General features: G+C 33.6%; 1 protein-coding gene across 2 annotated transcripts in view; it reads left to right on the top strand.

Moving 5' to 3' along the window:
- LOC140443602 (mitochondrial potassium channel ATP-binding subunit) overlaps positions 1–18,013 on the top strand; it is a 59,385-nt gene that overhangs the window by 8,883 nt on the left and 32,489 nt on the right. For both annotated transcript variants that reach the window (XM_072534952.1, XM_072534950.1), the window contains exon 4: positions 2,960–3,105. In XM_072534952.1, coding sequence (XP_072391053.1) covers positions 2,960–3,105 — 146 coding nt within the window. The remainder of the gene's footprint in view (positions 1–2,959; positions 3,106–18,013) is intronic.

Genomic DNA, 18,013 nt, shown 5'->3' with positions numbered 1-18,013 from the left:
CACCTAGCAAAAGCAAAACAAGCTCGAGATGTACTAAAATCGGACAGTTATGACGCATCAGATGAACACTATGTTGCTACTTTTGACCTCCAAAAAGCACTGCTATCCCCGAAATTGTCTACATCCATTGCATATTACAAAAGAAATATGTATGTATATAACCTACGAATTCATTCCTTCAACAAAAACAACGGCTTTATGTATGCGTGGGACGAAACAGATGCTGGTAGAGGATCTAGGGAAATATCTTCAATATTGACCATGCATCTGAAAAAACATGCCAAAAATCATAACCACGTAACTCTCTATTCAGATTCATGTACAGGGCAAAACAGAAATTTTAAAGTGGCTGCCTCACTCATAATCTCATTCAAGATCCTTACATAAAGATAAGAACGATATATCACAAGTTTCTTGTATCTGCTCACTCCTTTTTGTCAAACGACCAAGATTTTGGGGTTATTAAAAAGGCTGCCAGAAAATCTTCTCACATCTTTGGGCCAGATGACTGGATTGGTGTAATAAATACTTCAAAATTGACAGTGTCTTTGGAAGTAACTAACATAAAAAGGAGCGACATTGTGTCGACAAAGAAAAGAAAAATTCCATGTGAACAAGTCTTCTCAATTGGCTCCTGATATTCTCATCGTAGGTAAACTCCCGATTGGAGGACTCCCGGACCTTCTTGGTCCGTTTACGTGGGTTTTTCAGAATTTTGGGCAAGTCTCCATTATGATCCAATCCTTCCTGACGAATTTTCCAGACTGTCCTATCGCTAACACCCAGCGCTGTACTTGTTGTAGAAACAATTTGTGTTGGAGTCAGATCGGAATTTGTTTTTGTTGTGTACATAAAAAAAGTTTAAAAATAAATTGCACTTATTTTTTGACAAGTTAACGTACCTTCTCGAATGCACACACAAAACAGTTAAATTGTTTCTACAAACTGCAAAACTGCTATAGATATACGCACTCGTATAACAATTAGTAGATACTATTATCAGGAAAATTCTAAATGGGTATTTAATTACAACAATACCGAAATTTCTACACGGTTAAACCATTTCTAGAAACGGCCATTAGTCAGTAAGCTATTCTACGAATTCTACGACTTTCACTTCGGAGGTCATTATCGAAATACAAAATATTAATCAATTACAAAAATTTTGTTAGTAAAAAAATTCTTCTAATAATTAATTTTAATCTGACTCATTCATATCGGCAAATCAGACATATTAAACATTTTAAAGTAGAAGACATTAAAATTATATTGCCAATATTTATGAGTTGCAAGGATTTTATTGAAAGATAGTTCATTCAATTATATGAAATCAACTTTAACTTAAAAATATCAGTCACAAAAATCATAGCATGTGTTTAGTGTTTTAGGTTAAATCTTCGTATTTTGTGCTAAGGTATCTCCAGTTACTATATGGATAACTGTTAATGAAACACCCTGTGTAAATAATACTAAAATATAAATGATGTATCCTCGATATATTTTTGACTTATCTACTAATCGTGGCATTTTCTTTCTATTCATTTCAATTCTATTCAAAAGGTCTCCAAACATCCATTTCCGTAAATATGACAACAAGAGATGTAAGAAATTTTCTATTCGTCAAATACAACAGTGCTCAACAATTTGATAAGGATCGAAGTAATATTTTACTCCAGAAATAGCCGAAGTTTGTAAAAATTTAATATAATTAAAGTAATATTAATACCCCGACTTTATTATCAATTTTAAACGAAATAAAATAAATTTTGCCATTATGGCCATTTTTTACTAGGGTCAGCAAAAAGTTGAATATTAAAGTCGTCTATTTTCATTTATTCTATTCAAGTCATCATACTAGGATCTCAACAAACTTTTTAAATATTTGAAATCATAATTATGATCCTTATCAATTGTTGAGCACTATATTACGACGACGTCCGAATATTTTCTGGAACAGTCATTAGGGCAAATCAGTGAATGTTAGTGCAAAATTGCAAGTGCTCCGTGTGTAAGGGAGTGTTAAGTTCGAAGCCGGCTCTGCCACGTTGAGGCCGAAGATGAACTAGCAACGCTGCAGCGTTTTCTTCCATTTGATTAACATTGTCCGTAAGAGCCAACGCTGAAATCTACTGGTTAATCCGAGAATAGTCGAAACCTTTTTCAAAACAAGATTACATAAATTTTACAATACAAATAACAATAAACTCAACAGTATCAAGACTACATATACAAATCTTCCGTATATAAAAGGTTTATCCGAGCAACTAACGAATCTTTTAGCCCAACATAACATAACTGTGGCGCACAAAGGTAACAACCTTTTAAATAAATATTTCATCAAATTAAAAACACAAACTCCAAAACTCAAAAAATCATATGTTGTTTACGAAATATGTACCATGTATTAACTGTGAAGGTGTCTATATTGGGCAAACCAGTCAACTGTTTTAATCCAGAATTCGTTCTCACAAATATGACAAGAACAACATCACTGAGCTCACAAAACATGAAAATGAGAAGAAGCATAAATTTGACTCCGAAAACATCAAAATTTAAAAACCGAACAAAACAAGAAATGTAGCTGAGATTATTATGAACAAAAATGTTTATTAATACTTCTTATGTAAAACGAACCGTTATCTCAGAAATAACGCTTTGAATATCAGTTACGCGCACGAAATAAATTTTTTAAATAAAATTTGTATCAACTCGACGGTAAAAATTATCAGAGTTTATATTAAGTTGATCAGAGTATTCTATCAACAAAAATTAAAATGAGTTTTAAAGGAAAATAGTGCAGCTTTCCTATGGAATTTTTTATATTTTACCACAAATAAGTCAGTTTCTATAAAACTGTTTGGCGTTTTTTAAGATTCTCGTGAGGTCTCTGACGACTGGAGTAATATAACATATTTTTCAATGTTTTTACATCTTTTGTAACTTACAATATTATTTTTAGAGCGTATGTACATTTTTCTACATCTTTATGCTTTCGAATTTAGGAGAACGGATGGCATATAAAATGAGGACAGATTTATTTGAATCTATATTAAAACAGGATATCGCATTTTTTGATCAGCAAAGAACTGGTGAAATTATTAACAGGTAATATTAACAAACTTACAACATTTTTTGTAACGGTTTTAATTACTAAAGAACACTGAACGTACCAGAAACTGATTTCCCTTTAAATTCCCAACCCATTTTATTTTTAACACCTTGACTGCGTCACGTATCCCCAGGGGCATGTGCGTAACTTTTCAAGTGTGCTGTAGCAAAATTGGTGAAAACGCCGCCTCGTGCGGTAGCGATAAAAATGGTATTTGCATATCGTTTTAAGTGTAACAAATAGCCATCGATAACAAATTTTTAATTCTCGCTACTGATAACCGTAATATGAGACATGCCCCCAGAGACACGTGCCGCCCATAAACAAAAATTTATTATGTATTACCATGCGTCACAGAACCCGAGAGGCATGTGTCATTCTTTTCAACTTGTCGGTGCCTGTCGCTGTATTTATATATATTCAGTTTATAATATAGAGTTCATTAAAGTGTGAGCAGTACTTGTGAAAATGTCGAAAAGGGCAAGATATATGGTGGACATAGTGAAACAAAAGATGATAGAAGTTGTAAATGAGCAAACAATTAGTGATTGTAAAAACTTTGGAGAGAGTTCTGAAACGAATACTATGTTAAATGAATATGATAATGATAATACAGGGTTCATTGAAAGTTATGAAAATTCTAATAATGAAAATGAACAAAAGTTAATACAGACAGAAATAGTAGAATACGAAATGGAGAATGAGCAGGGTGATGAACACGATATGGAGACCGAGCAGATAGCAACTCAATTTTCATCTGATACTGACAGTATCGAAGATCCCTATGACAGTGACGATTCATTACTAGATAAAAGTTATTTACCTAAATCTTCATCATCCTCCGATTTAAATTCGTCTATTGATAGTGATGGCGAAATTATTACTACAACATATGAGCAAGTTCTATCTGATAATAATTAACAGAGTGTTGAGAGTAGTGGTAGTGCTGAATGGTGCGATTTAGAAGAAGATGTAGATGGTGACGATTTTGTAGTAAGAAAGAATACATTAGTTGATATTGAACCACGTGCAGTACAGAAACCAATAGATGTTTTTAATCATTTTATAACAGATGAAATATTGGATATCATCGTTAATGAAACCAACAATTATGCTGTTCAACAATGAAGTATGCAACACTCAAGAAAATCCAGATTAAATTCATGGACAGCCACGAACAAAACTGAAATAAAAGCCTTCCTAGGGGTAATAATCGCAATGGGTCTCACTCAGGTACCACATATAAATTTATATTGGTCTAAAGATGATATTTTTTATAATAAATTTATTGCAAAAGTTTTAAGTCGAGACCGCTTTTTGCTTTTATTGAAACTTCTTCATTTTGAAAATAATGAGACATCTGATACAACTAATAGATTATACAAAATAGAAAATTTAGTTACAAAGCTGATTCAAAATTTTCAAAGAATAATGGAGCCTGGCAACATTCTCGTTATAGATGAATCTATGGTACCTTTTAGAGGGAGACTCCATTTTCGTCAGTACATCCCTAACAAGACTCATAAATATGGAGTGAAATTGTACAAACTCTGTTCACCTGAAGGCTATACTTTCAATATAAATATTTACACAGGGAAAAATGAACAACAACCAGTTAATGTGGCACACTCTGAAGCAGTTGTTCTAAAATTACTTCAGTGTATCACAAATAAAGCTGGCAAAATATTATTTGCTGATAATTTTTATTCAGGAATTCCTCTTGTTAAAAGATTGTTAGCAGAAAATATGATGTACTGTGGAACTCTGAGAGGAAACAGAAAAGGAATACCACCTATTTTTAACCAGTCCAAAAAGATGAAGCGAAGAGAAGTTATTGGAAAAAAGAAAGATGGACTAAGAATTATTAAGTGGATGGATAAGAGACCTGTGTTAATGATTTCAAGTGTACCAGCCCATAGTAAGAAGTTAATTCCAACAGGAAACCAGAATAGGCAAAAAGAGGAAATTGTGAAACCGAAATGTATAATCGATTACAACTCTGCAAAGAAAGGCGTAGACTATTCGGATCAGATGTCATCCTACCATACAGTGCTACGTCGAAGCTTGAAATGGTACCGGTAAGAAATAAAATAGGTTTTAATTTTAATATCTCTTTCTTTTAATATTCATTTTTTTTAGAAAAGTAGTATTTGAGATGATACTTGGAACATCTGTTGTTAATAGCTTAATTATATTCAATATGTGCTCTAAAACAAAAATGAGCATTACAGAATTTAGACGTCAGTTGGCATATAATTTAGTACAATCACTTGAAGAAAAACCACTTCCAAAAAAAAGAGTGCATACTTTTACCAAACCTGAAGGACCTGGAAGAAAACGGCAAAAGCCATGTAGAGGTTGTCGTCAAGTATTAAAATCTTCAGGTTTAAGTTACCGTGAAGTAGATAAAAAAGTTCGTAGGATTATAACTTTTTGTTCCGATTGCCCTGGTCAACCTGGCTACTGTTTGTCTTGTTTTAACAAGGCACATAAATAAATAGAAGAAGCAGAAACTACCAGTTAATTTTAAAATGGGTTTATTCTTTTTATTTTAATATAAAATATTTGGTTTTTACAAACATGTTTAATTTTATCCTTTATAATTACCTACAAGAGAAAATTTATTTCGCTGTCTGTGCTACACGAGACGTTGGCGACATGTCCTGTTTGAGAGGAAAGTAGATTAATACTTCTATAATAGTTTCATGTATAAAGTATATGCAAAAGTTATACTTCTGTGTACTAGAAGGCATGAAGGACCTATATGCACACACATGCCACATGCGGCATGTGACGCATAGACAGAATAAACCATAACGTATCTCCGGGAGCATGTGAAGCAAGAACTAGTATATTAAGTATTTAACCACAGCAGTCAAGGTGTTAAATTAAAAAGTTATTGTGTTTTTGCATTAAAACACCGCTATTCCATTATTATAAGGACGATAAAGGTTTTATGTTGCTTTTTCTAAAACATTTGTGGTAAATTATTTTTGTACCACTGGAAAGAAATTTTATAACAATTCCGATTATTACACATAAAAAATAGCTTTATTTTTTTATCTCATACTAGTTCATTATTGTGTTTTTATTGCTTAGTTACCAACTACATAGAAGTATACTTTATGCACATATATAAAGACAAAAAAATTGATAACTTTTTAATCCCTTCGTGCAGGATCGTCGTTCGGTAAGTCGGCTCCTATATACGGATTCGAGCGCTTACCGAGCGGCTTCGCGCGGTCTGTTAAAATACAGTATCACACTATAATTAATTACTTGTTAAAGTTAATGTAATAACACTAATTTGTTAATGAATAACACTAATGGAGTTGAAATAACTTTCCAATCCCCATATTGTACTGGTTCATCATCTTCCTCCTCGTCTGTATGAATAATCACTTTCTGAACTTATATCATCGTCAGAACCTTCGTAATCGAAATCTAGGTCGGATTCAGAATCGCTGCTCTGAGACATTATCAACACCTACTTCTCTGACAACAAAAACTCAACTTGTAAGGTAAGTAAAATGCAGCTAAGTAAAAGTTCTAGTAAAATGCAGCACAGTAACCTCCCTTCCCACACAATCCCATCAGTCAAACATCCAAACAACCTTACCACCAATCAAATTAACTAAACCTAATCTCCTTCTAGACATCACCCATTTTTGGGCGTGGTTTCTCCACTTTTAGATTCGAATAAGGTAATTAGGACGGAACAAAAATACCTTAAATATGATGCAGGCGGTGGTATCGCCGTTTATGGCGAATGAAAACTCATGATGCACCCGTGTGCATCACCATACTGAGCGGACAGTCAAGCATGATGCACACGGGTGCATCACCGTACCGAAGGAGTTAATAACATTTATTATTAAGTTATGGCATTAAATTATTATAACTACATAACATTATTTAGTGGAATTCACCTAAAACTGGAAATCTGGAAAAACGTGATAGATAGTTTGACAGAAGCAAATGAATGCTATGCTGGAACAATGTTGTAAACGCCAAATCAAATTTTGTCGGCAAATTGAAAAAAAAAACACCTTAAGTATAATTGATTATTTTGTAAAAAAAATATATTTATGAGCGTAATATCATAGACTATAGGATGCATAACATTAATATTAAAAAAAAATAACCTTAGGTTATACAAAACAAGCATTTATGAACATATATGCTGTATTTTAATAAAACAACGTGTTAAATCCCCGTCGGTTAAAACATTGTTTAAGAAATAAAAAATGAAGTACACGTGAAATTAAGGAACGTACATATTATTAACAAATTACTTATAAACATGTTTTATATGACGTACATATCAAAATATGTACGTCGATCGGATAGCCAAGCGGGCTGGGCGGCTGGCTTCTCCTTCGCTTCACTGCGAGAGATGTCAGTTCAATCCCCAGCTCGGTGTACAGAAAACAAAAAGGCTAACGCAGCAGTTTAAAATTCTAAATGAATCTGCGGCTTAGTCTAGAATATGCTGGTATCTGATCGGCCTATGGTGGAGCAGTACGGCAAGAGATAAGGGCTTGTGGCTTGGTGATACTCCTCCATAGATCCCTACCGGAAGGGCGTGTGCCGCCTAAATACCGGGTATATATATATATATATATATATATATATATATATATATATATATATATATATATATATATATATATATCAAAATAATATTATTCAGTCTTAAGATTTTGATAATAGCTTACATACTGTAGTGATATATATTTGGCAATATTTTAATAAATTGGCATGTTTTTCTTTTTTAATTGGTAGTGGCCCTTCATAGGCTTCTGTAAGTTCAGCAAGAGTAACTTTAGTTATGGGTGTTTTAGTTGACTTTAAAGAATAAGATGACCAGGGTGGAATAGTTTTTTGGGGTTTTCTTAACCGTATAATATTTGGATCATCTTAGCTAATTTGTATCCACACTGAGTTATTTTGCACTTTGGATCTTTCCATACTACATTTTCTACGTTGATAACATTTTAAAAACATGTTTGATGCATGTAGATAACTTTAAATATATTTTAACTCTAGGTTTTGTAATTACGTCTGTCCACTGAAACGGGATATAAACCGATGAAAGTTTTTTATTGCGTTCTATGAGGGCAAAGTCTCTATCACAGGGCAGAAAGCTGTGCCCACGAGCTGTGGGCACAGCTACATAGCCACAGCTGTGTTCGTAGTAGTCGAAGTAATGTTATGACTTTCTAATTGTTATTTTGGCTGAAACATCTATCTGACCAAATAAAAAGTTTTCTTTCTTGACCTGGATCAAGAAAATTGAAGTTTTCAGTTATATTTAGTAGCAATGCTGATGCTATCTCAGTGGAGCCATTACTTCGTTCCACAGCATCATTGTAGCAGTATTACTCCTCATATTATGAACAGCGTAGTTATACGAAGAAAGTTGTCGCTGATAGAAGATTGATGAGTGAGTTAGATAAGGACAAAAAAGGACTTGTTGCAAATCAGTACATAAAACGACATAATTAGCATTTACTTTTGCAATTTCAGTATCTTGTCTTAATCTCTTTTAAAAATGTCGTGGTAATTTCGTAGAGAGATTTTTGTATCAGGGTACATTTTTAAAAATAATCTGTACATTTTTGAGATGCTTAAATCAGCTGGAAGGCAACTTTTAGAAGAAGCATTTCTGCTATAATGATTTTCTTGCTGCGGAAATGACCTAATATGTTCGCATATTTTCTCTGTATCTGTTATCGTGTTATCTGTTTTTTAGACGATTAGTATTTTTGCCACGTTGATCATTTAGATTTACCCCTACTTTCATTTTATCAACAAGGTACTGGAGTCTTCTAGCGATTATTGAAAATATATAACATACCGTTGCTTTACATACCCTTATGTTTTCTCCTGTATATTTCACCGTACACTGACGACAAGATGTTTCCCCAACCCTTCTTCTTTTTGGCTCTTGCAGCGAAAGAGACTGAGATAAAAATTTTGATTGGCCATTGTAACTCAGTTACTTAGGTTAGGTTACTTTAACTTACTTCATTTGGGCAACTTAGAGCTTCATTGGGTACTTCTCTAGAACGTACGAATCACCAGCTTCTCTGCAACGTTTTCTAATATTCTGCTTCCACTTATCAATGTTAAGCTTTCGTGTTTTCCCTCTGTTAATTTGTGTAATCACTGACTTGGTTCTACTAACATCCATTTTAGTTCGAAATCACAAATTACACGACTGAAAACGTTGACTTACAAAACAGGTGCAAAAACACATACAACGTTGTTACACCGACAGTTGAAGGTTGACTAATTTTCAAACTACCAAAACAGGCAAGTTAAATCTCATAATATTACCCACAGTCAGCAGTACATTATTTTGCACATATAGAACGCTTTTTCATGGAAAACCCACATATGAAAGTATTGGAGGTTACAACGTTGTTCCAGCATAGCATTCAAATGTTGATTCATGTTTCTTTGTCTGCATATCAAGTTTATCTAAGGAAAAGCCAGATCCAGAAGGTATGCTTGCCATCGTCCCTGAAACCACATTTATTGAAAATATATTACTCTCTATATATCCTTCAGCAACTGACGTACTCTTCCATCCACCATGTCGTTTCTATGTTGTCATGCTGGCTCCAGCTTCTGCTAGTAGAGTTGCCGATGTTCGACGCAGACAGTGATAATGGTAAAAACACGCCTTTTGTAGATTTTTGTCCCGTACGTTTATCACAAAAATTGATTTTCTATTTTCTGTATGAGTAATTAGCATATTCACCAGTTCTTGCCATCGACATCCATCAAATATTAACGAAACTTTGTTCATTAAAAACGTCTCGTTCGGTGCTTCATAAATAAGATAAATTTTAAACCACCTTCTAGACAGAACTTTAGACTTTTTGGGCTGGTATCTTTTTGACTCTTCAAATATTCGCCTAAGTTATGGTAATTAGAGGTGTTAATATTCTTATTTATGATTAAAGTCTTTTTTATCATTGAATATTTGGACCACAAGGAACTTGGCAGCAGTTCCAGTATCCAAGTAGCACAGTTTTATGATCTATGCAGTTTTCTGCCGTCCAGTTTAGTAATTTGTCGTATGCGTCTCTCTTTTTTCGGTACCTAAGAAGTGTTTGTGTTGCTTTATACGCCTTTTTTGCGATTTCATCGGGAATTTCAAAACTTTTCTGCATTTCACTTTTTAGGTTTGACAGTAGCATTATTTATGTTGGACATCATTACCCTAACGACGGTATTGCCTACTCTACTATGATCAATTTTCTGAATTTTTAAAAATATTTGTATTGTGAATATGATACCAAACTACTTAAGGCGGAGTCCCATGTATCCGATTTCCGACGACGCGATGACCCGAAAGTATTCTCATTTGATTGGGCAGAATCGAATCAATATTTTCGCGCCGAATTTCATCCGAAATTTTTAACTACGCTTCGGACATCGGATAAAGATGAAATTATTTTAACTGTTTCCGATAAAACGGATGTTTTGTAACCTAATTGTATTCCAATAGTTTAACATCTGTACATTCAATTTATTGAAACATGAATTTTAATCGAAGAAGCTATGTTCGTAAAGTTAATAAAACGATATTATTATGACTACTTCTGTTAATTCGCAAAAAAAAACAAAACGTACAATTCGGCAAAGAAAATATTGGGTTGGTGAAATATTTAAGCAAAGAAAGTCACAAGAGGCTTTTAATAATCTATTGCAGGAAATGAAGCTAAATGATGTTGATAAATATTGCAATTACCTTAGAATGCCTAATTGCACATTTCATAAGTTATTGAGTCTACATAGTTTCTTTTACGTTATCCATAGTAAAATTATTTCCAATGCGGAAATAATCCCTTCTGCTGTTTTACCACGCAAAAGTGGCAATTATCAGCCAAACATCCAAATAATAAACAAAAAATTGACCATTGAGAGTTGACAGTTACGGATTTTCGTATCCAACAATCGCAACCATGTGACTAGTTTCCAAATAGCAACTACGAAAACAGATGATTTTCGGATGTCGGAAATTGGATATATGGGACTCCGCCTTAAGTATGACATAAAAGGCTGTATGCACCGTGGGCATTAATAGATGTGTATACATCTCAGGGGCGACATCTGGCTTCAGTATACATCGGGCGACTTACAAACTCAGGACAGAGGCATTCGTGTTTGTAAGATAGTCGTCCTTAGGCATAAACATCTACTTAAAGCCGTTGGTACATGAGTAACTATTATGTAATAAATATTTTACTATAATAAACGTATGTATGCCTTATTAACTACAACAATATTGTACTAATAGAGATCAATAGATTTAATTATTATCAAGGAGTGTGCACTTTGGTTACCGATGTTTTATAGTGGTATAATTATTTTCGTTAACTCACATGCTGATTTTCGAATATGTGCACTATTTATAGTATTCAAATACTCCTGGACCCTGTCGGGATCGGAATTGGAATTTCAGGGGCGTCTAGGACGAGGTTTCGTATTTCGTTGAGTTCCATACCCTGTTTAAATGTATAACCTCTTCTTTAGGATTAAAATTGATCGGGTGTTAGGATTTCGATAACCTCTCTGAACATCCGTGGGCAATAGAGTGATATTCTATTGAGCATCTGTGTTTCTTTGAATGGACTTTGGTAGTTTTCTTCGAATGAACTTTGCTAGGTTGAGACAAAGGCCACCGTTACTCTTATGTTCAGTCGAACGAGTATTCGCATCAAGGTTTATTATTCCAATGTACACTTAACTACAACCATAGAGTTTAGAAAATTTATCAAATTTGAGAAATTTGTTAGTTCACCTTCTTCATGGCTTCGTTGCGCAATGTCATACCCAAGTTTGATACTGAATTCGTATTGTACATACCGGCATTAAATAACTACTAAACATTTAATCTGGCATTAAAATATAATGGTAGGGTGTGACAAACATTAAGTTTAATATTTATTAGTTCCAATATATGTTGCTCTAATTTGAATCTTTGTTTAAAAGCAAAATATATCTTCTTTATAAGGAATATCTAAAATAAAAGATATAGAAGTTGAAACAAAATAATCGAATATATAAGATTCTTGACACTGTCCGAAAAGAGTGCGTGTGTTATGGCTAGCCAAATTGGTGCAATACGAGATGGGACTTTGGGCACATGTTAATTTACTATTCTTGGTCAAACCTAAACACACTCCCGTGTGTGGTTGCTAGATCCACCATTGAGCGCCTATCTAGGTGGCGGATAGGGGAATGCCTATAGGGTATGGGTGCTACCGAGGAAATTAAATACTCGGGGTATTTAATTTCCTCGGGACACTTTTAGACGACAATAATTACCATATTAGATTGATACGGCTAAAACACTGCGATGGGAAAGTCAACGAGAACCTACCCCATTATACTCACTAGTAAAGTCATCATGGCATCGATAAGTGAAACGAATAATCATGGGCGGCGGAACTTAAAATCTGACAGGGGGAAGCAATACACAATTAAACCATAGGGTTTCACAGGTCGCTAGCCAGCGAAATCCCTATAAATAAAACATCACCAGACATAAGATACAAATGAAGAACCCGTACGGAGTAGCAACATGGAACGTAACAACTTTATATGAAGCTGGTAAGCTGAGTAATGAGAAATGGGAATTCGAGTGAACGGTGAATACATCAATAATATCCGGCATGCCGATGACACTGTGTTACTAGCAACCAGCCTAAATGATCTATAAGCCTTACTAGACCGAGTGAGAACTGTGAGCGTAACATACGGACTAGACCTTAATAATAAGAAAACTAAATTCATTGTTGCCAGCCGTGCAAATTTAGATCCCGGGGCACTAATGGCAGGTAGCGAAGAGTTGACAGATTCACTTACCTCGGAGCTACCCACAACTTACAATGGGACTACGCTCAAGAGATTAGATCCAGAATTGAAATGGCATGGTCTACATTTATCAAGTTGAAATCTTTGCTTTGCTGCAGTGATCTCAGTTTGGGAACCAAGATGCGGATAGTGAGGTGCTACATTCTTCCAGTGTTACTTTATGGAGTTGAAGCCTTGACACTGACGCAAGCCACAAAAAAGCGGATTGAAGCCTTCGATATGTGGATCTAGGAGGATACTAAAAATATCGTATGTGGACCTTGTCACCAACGTTGAGGTTCTACAGCGCATGACAAAAGAAAAAGAAGTGTTTAATTTAGTGAAACAACGTAAGCTTGAGTACCTCGGCCACGTGATGTGGAACGAAGAAAAATATCGAATTCTTCAACTCGTTATGCAGGGTAAAGTATTTGGCAGAGAATGGTTTTGGGATGACCTCCGCGGAGCTGTTTCGCAGAGCAGTCAACAAAACCATGATAGCCTTGATGATCGCCAACATCCGGACCAGATAAGGCACTGAAGAAGAAGAAGCTGAGTAATGTATTCTCTGAAATGGACAAACTAAATGTTACTATCCTGGGGGTGAGTTAATTTTTCTGGAAATCAAGACCATATGCATCGAAACGGAGTATCAATATATGAAACAGCATATTAGCAAATATGTCACTAACTTCATCCCAATGTCAGACAGAGTAATTTTAATACAGCTGACTGTTCAACCTGTAAATATATATATATATATATATATATATATATATATATATATATATATATATATATATATATATATATATATATATATATATATATATATTATGGATTTTGATAACATTAAAATTTTATGTAGTGAAAGTAATAAATTTAAAAGGACTTTTTTGGAAATGGTTTGTATTAGCAAAAATGATAAAAGTTTAAACAAAAGATCTGAAATTCAAAATTTAAGCAAAATTTATAATTATATTCTTTCTTTATGATTTATATATAAAACTTGTAAAATGTCATATTTAATTCTCCATATATCTGTCACATTCTTTCAGACATCTGTCAACGGTGAATAAATCTTCTTCTTTTTGTTACTAAACAAAAAAGAATGTTTAAACGAAGTTTTACTTTTGGCAATATAATTGTCAAAAATAAAAATTTTATGTTGGCATTTATGACATTGAGGCTATTTGTAATTTGTTGCTATTTGAACTTATTTATAAATTCAATTATTCTTATATTAAAAAAATGTTTTCAAAATTATAAAAAAAAAAAAAATTTTCAGAGAAACATTTATTAGATAAAAACATTTTTGTATTAAACATTTTGAAGATGTAAGCAGTGATTTTTACTTACCAAACTAATTTTTATTTGGTAAGTTAACAAAAATTGTTTTTTCTTTTTAGTTCAACCTTGTAAGTATTTTGTCTTTTTTAGCTCTTGATAATAATTGTAAACACAATTGAAAGCTCGAGAATAAAAAAATAGTTAACCAATAGCCCTATTATTGACTCCAACCCATCCAAAACAGTTATATATATATATATATATATATATATATATATATATATACATATATATATATATATATATATATATATATATATATATATATATATATATATATATATATATATATATATGAAAATTACTGAGTTCTCGGGAAGAACCGCGTTGAGAATTTAAAACTCGATGTTTCGGCACCCATTTTGGAGCCATTATCAAGAGTGATACGGTTCGGTTCGAGTTCATGGTCTCAATCTGCCTACTCCCCTCACTCGAGACGTACCAGTATCGTGTTCTATATTGCAAGAACTGTCTCTCGGCACTGAGGTCTTAATCTGCCTACTCCTCAGTGACGACGAGGGTATATATATATATATATATATATATATATATATATATATATATATATATATATATATATATATATAATCCAAGTTTATGCTCCTACTGCTGACGCAGATGGGCAGAAAATATGGAAGAAGTGCATCTATCATAAATAACCATAAATAACAAAGAAACCAATACCTGATTTTAACTTCCAGAAAGGCGTCTGTATTCCTGTTTAGCTACTTAAACTTTTGGCCGAGGAAAGCATTACCTACACCACTTTAACAAAATTTACAACGAAGGAAAAATATTGGATGATTGGTTGGAGTAACTGTTTACACTATTACCAAGGGAAGGAAAATAGGAAAAGCAAGGAAAGCAGCAGACACACCAAATGCAGCGACTTTAGACTAATCAGTTTGATGAGCCACATACTTAAAATACTTTTACGAATTATACAAAACCGACTATTCCTTCTGTGCGAAAGTAGACTGGGTAATAAGCAAGTTGGATTTAGAAATGGTTTAGGAACTAGAAAGATACTATTGTGTATGCGAGTTCTCTTACAAAAAAGTTATAAGTTCCGAAAGAGCTTTTATGTTTGTTTTATCGACTTCGAGAAGGCATTCGACCGAGCACAACTCGATACAAAAGAAAGAGATGGATGGGTCGAAAGAAACTTTCTTGGCTGCGTAATATTAGGCAATGGTGTAGTTCCACAGTAGAAGAATTATTTCGCGTAGCAGCCGACAGAGAAAGGTTTCAGGAAATTGTAAACATGATGGCGGCCAACATCTGAATGCGGACACCGCACCTAAAGAAGAATAAGGGCCATTTCTGCGGGACAATGTGTACAAGCTAAATAAAAAGTGTCATAACCCAGTTCTTGATCAAAACATGCACCTCTTTGCCCACTTAAATTTCATTGAAAATCAATCGAAGTGTGGAATTTTGTCAATGGTATACTGTTCTCGCGGCATATGACGCAAAATTTTACGTTTAATTTACGTAAATTAAACTGTTCGATCTAAGCATCTGAATTCTTTCTGAACTAATAATGTGGGCTAAGAATTCACTCGTTGTTTCATTGGTTTCTACTTCTTTAAGGCCACCGTTAATGCAGAGTAAACTATATGGAACTCTGGTAATCTTGAAAATAATCCAGAATTAGCAATTATTCATTATTTTCAACAAACGAGGCCCTAAATCAAATCGGGCTAAAAGCTTGCGGATATCTTAGTGCAAAGTTTGCAATTTGAATAAAAAAGAGAAGCATCGAATAGCTGACATTCCCATGCAATTTTTCCCTACTAGTGAAAAATTGCGTGGGAAAATTTTTTGGCAGTACTAAAAACAAAATGTTTGCCATCCCTTTACGTATATTGAATATTTAAAACAAAATTTAATAGGAAATTGACGCTCTAATTACGGATCCAGAATTCTTTGAAAAAAAAAGCTTCTCTACATCTTTACTTTTGTGTCTAAAGTTTTAATACAATAAAACATATTTCTGTATACAGTTATTTTCTTTTTGTTCAGTTTGCTAATCGGCTGGTTTATGCCGTAACCTGTGCATAACGGAAAAATATATAAAACAAACTAAATATTTTTTCATCGGCTTTACAGAAGGTATATGCTATTCACATAAAAATCCATTTTAATACTTAGATTCTATCATCAAACTTCATATACTTGCTTATCCTGTAACGAAATATTTTTTGCCTACCTCAGGGTAAGATTATGGGGTATAAAATTGGGGACAGAAACTATGGGGGCGAAGATAGGGCAAGCAAAACAATCGTTACTGGTGCGAACGGCACTCAGCGGTTAGCTGGAGAGCTGGGGTCGTGGATAAGTGAACGACAAGGGTTCGGATTTAGGCAGCTATAAAAAAAATGAAATAAAGGGGTACTTACATAAATCTCCTGGACAAAATGAGCAAATAAAGACAAGAAGAAATACCTCTAGCTATTTAAAATGGGACGCCGCTTCGAGAAAACTTCCTGCTGGAGAAAAGAAGGGTTCTTCCTTCTTAAAATAAAGAAACACAAACAGGGGTTAGGAGTTTTTCTAAACTAAAATAAACAAAATGGTTGGAGAAACAAATCAAACGTTTATTTTTGTCTCAAACAAACAGTTATCAAAAATACAGATTGCACAAAAATATACTACATAAATAGTTGCAAAATACAGAATAAAAAAAACTTACATGTGTCTGTTTACAAACTCCAGGGGTTGGAGATACTACAAAAACTTACAAATGTTACCGCACAGAGATTAACCTTTTTTTAAACAAACAAAACAAATAAATATCGAAAAAAATAAAGCTAGCTGTCATATGTTAACATTAAATTAAAAAAAAAACAATTAAAATGACAGCTAAGTTAAACCATAAAATTTACAATTTATTAATTATTACAAATCCTTTTAAATTTTAATGAAAGCAATTATTACTTTTAGCAAAAAAATGTCTGTCTTTACTTTAAAATTTAATCGCTTAAAAAGTTACTTGAATTTCACTGTTTCGCACTTAACTTTGAAAAAACTTGTTAAACATCTATGGGACATCTATCTGGACATATTCTCCAACAGGGACAAGGTAACCATTTCTATACTCAGGAACGAACAATCAAGAGATGTAAAATTAGGTTCGGTGGAGGAAGCAAGCTGACGACGGGGACATCCTATATAATAATTTTCAAAAGTTCCGGTGTACTGCACAAATCTTATGATGATTACTCTGTTCTAAACTGCCATTATGCAAAGAGTATTATCACCTGAACCGGTCTTAAGACATTACACATAAAGAATTGGCTACAGATTCAAAATCCGCCAAACGTCTTTCTCGTCTCAAATCTCTTGCTTGACTCCTTATGCGTTAGATTTTACAAATTCAACCAAAATAAATTCCCCTCGCGTCTCACAGCTAGTTTTTGTGGTCTACGAACCTAAACAAACAATCTACCCTCGACACTTGCTCGTTCTTAGCAACGAACCGACAAAAAAAACATCTTCATTATTTACTTTTAAATTGGGTAACTGGAAATAAATTCGTCGAAATAACACATAACACGTATTATATTGATTATTTTGACTTCGTAACTCGATTTTTTGTTTTAACCGGAATAATCTACCTGAGAATGTAACAGAGGCAAACACATCTATATTTAGAAACAAATGAATACAAACTTGATA

The sequence above is a fragment of the Diabrotica undecimpunctata genome, chromosome 6, assembly GCF_040954645.1.
Source record: "Diabrotica undecimpunctata isolate CICGRU chromosome 6, icDiaUnde3, whole genome shotgun sequence".
NCBI lineage: Eukaryota > Metazoa > Arthropoda > Insecta > Coleoptera > Chrysomelidae > Diabrotica > Diabrotica undecimpunctata.
Note: the sequence above shows the minus strand (reverse complement) of the source record. Positions and strands in the feature narration are given on the sequence as shown.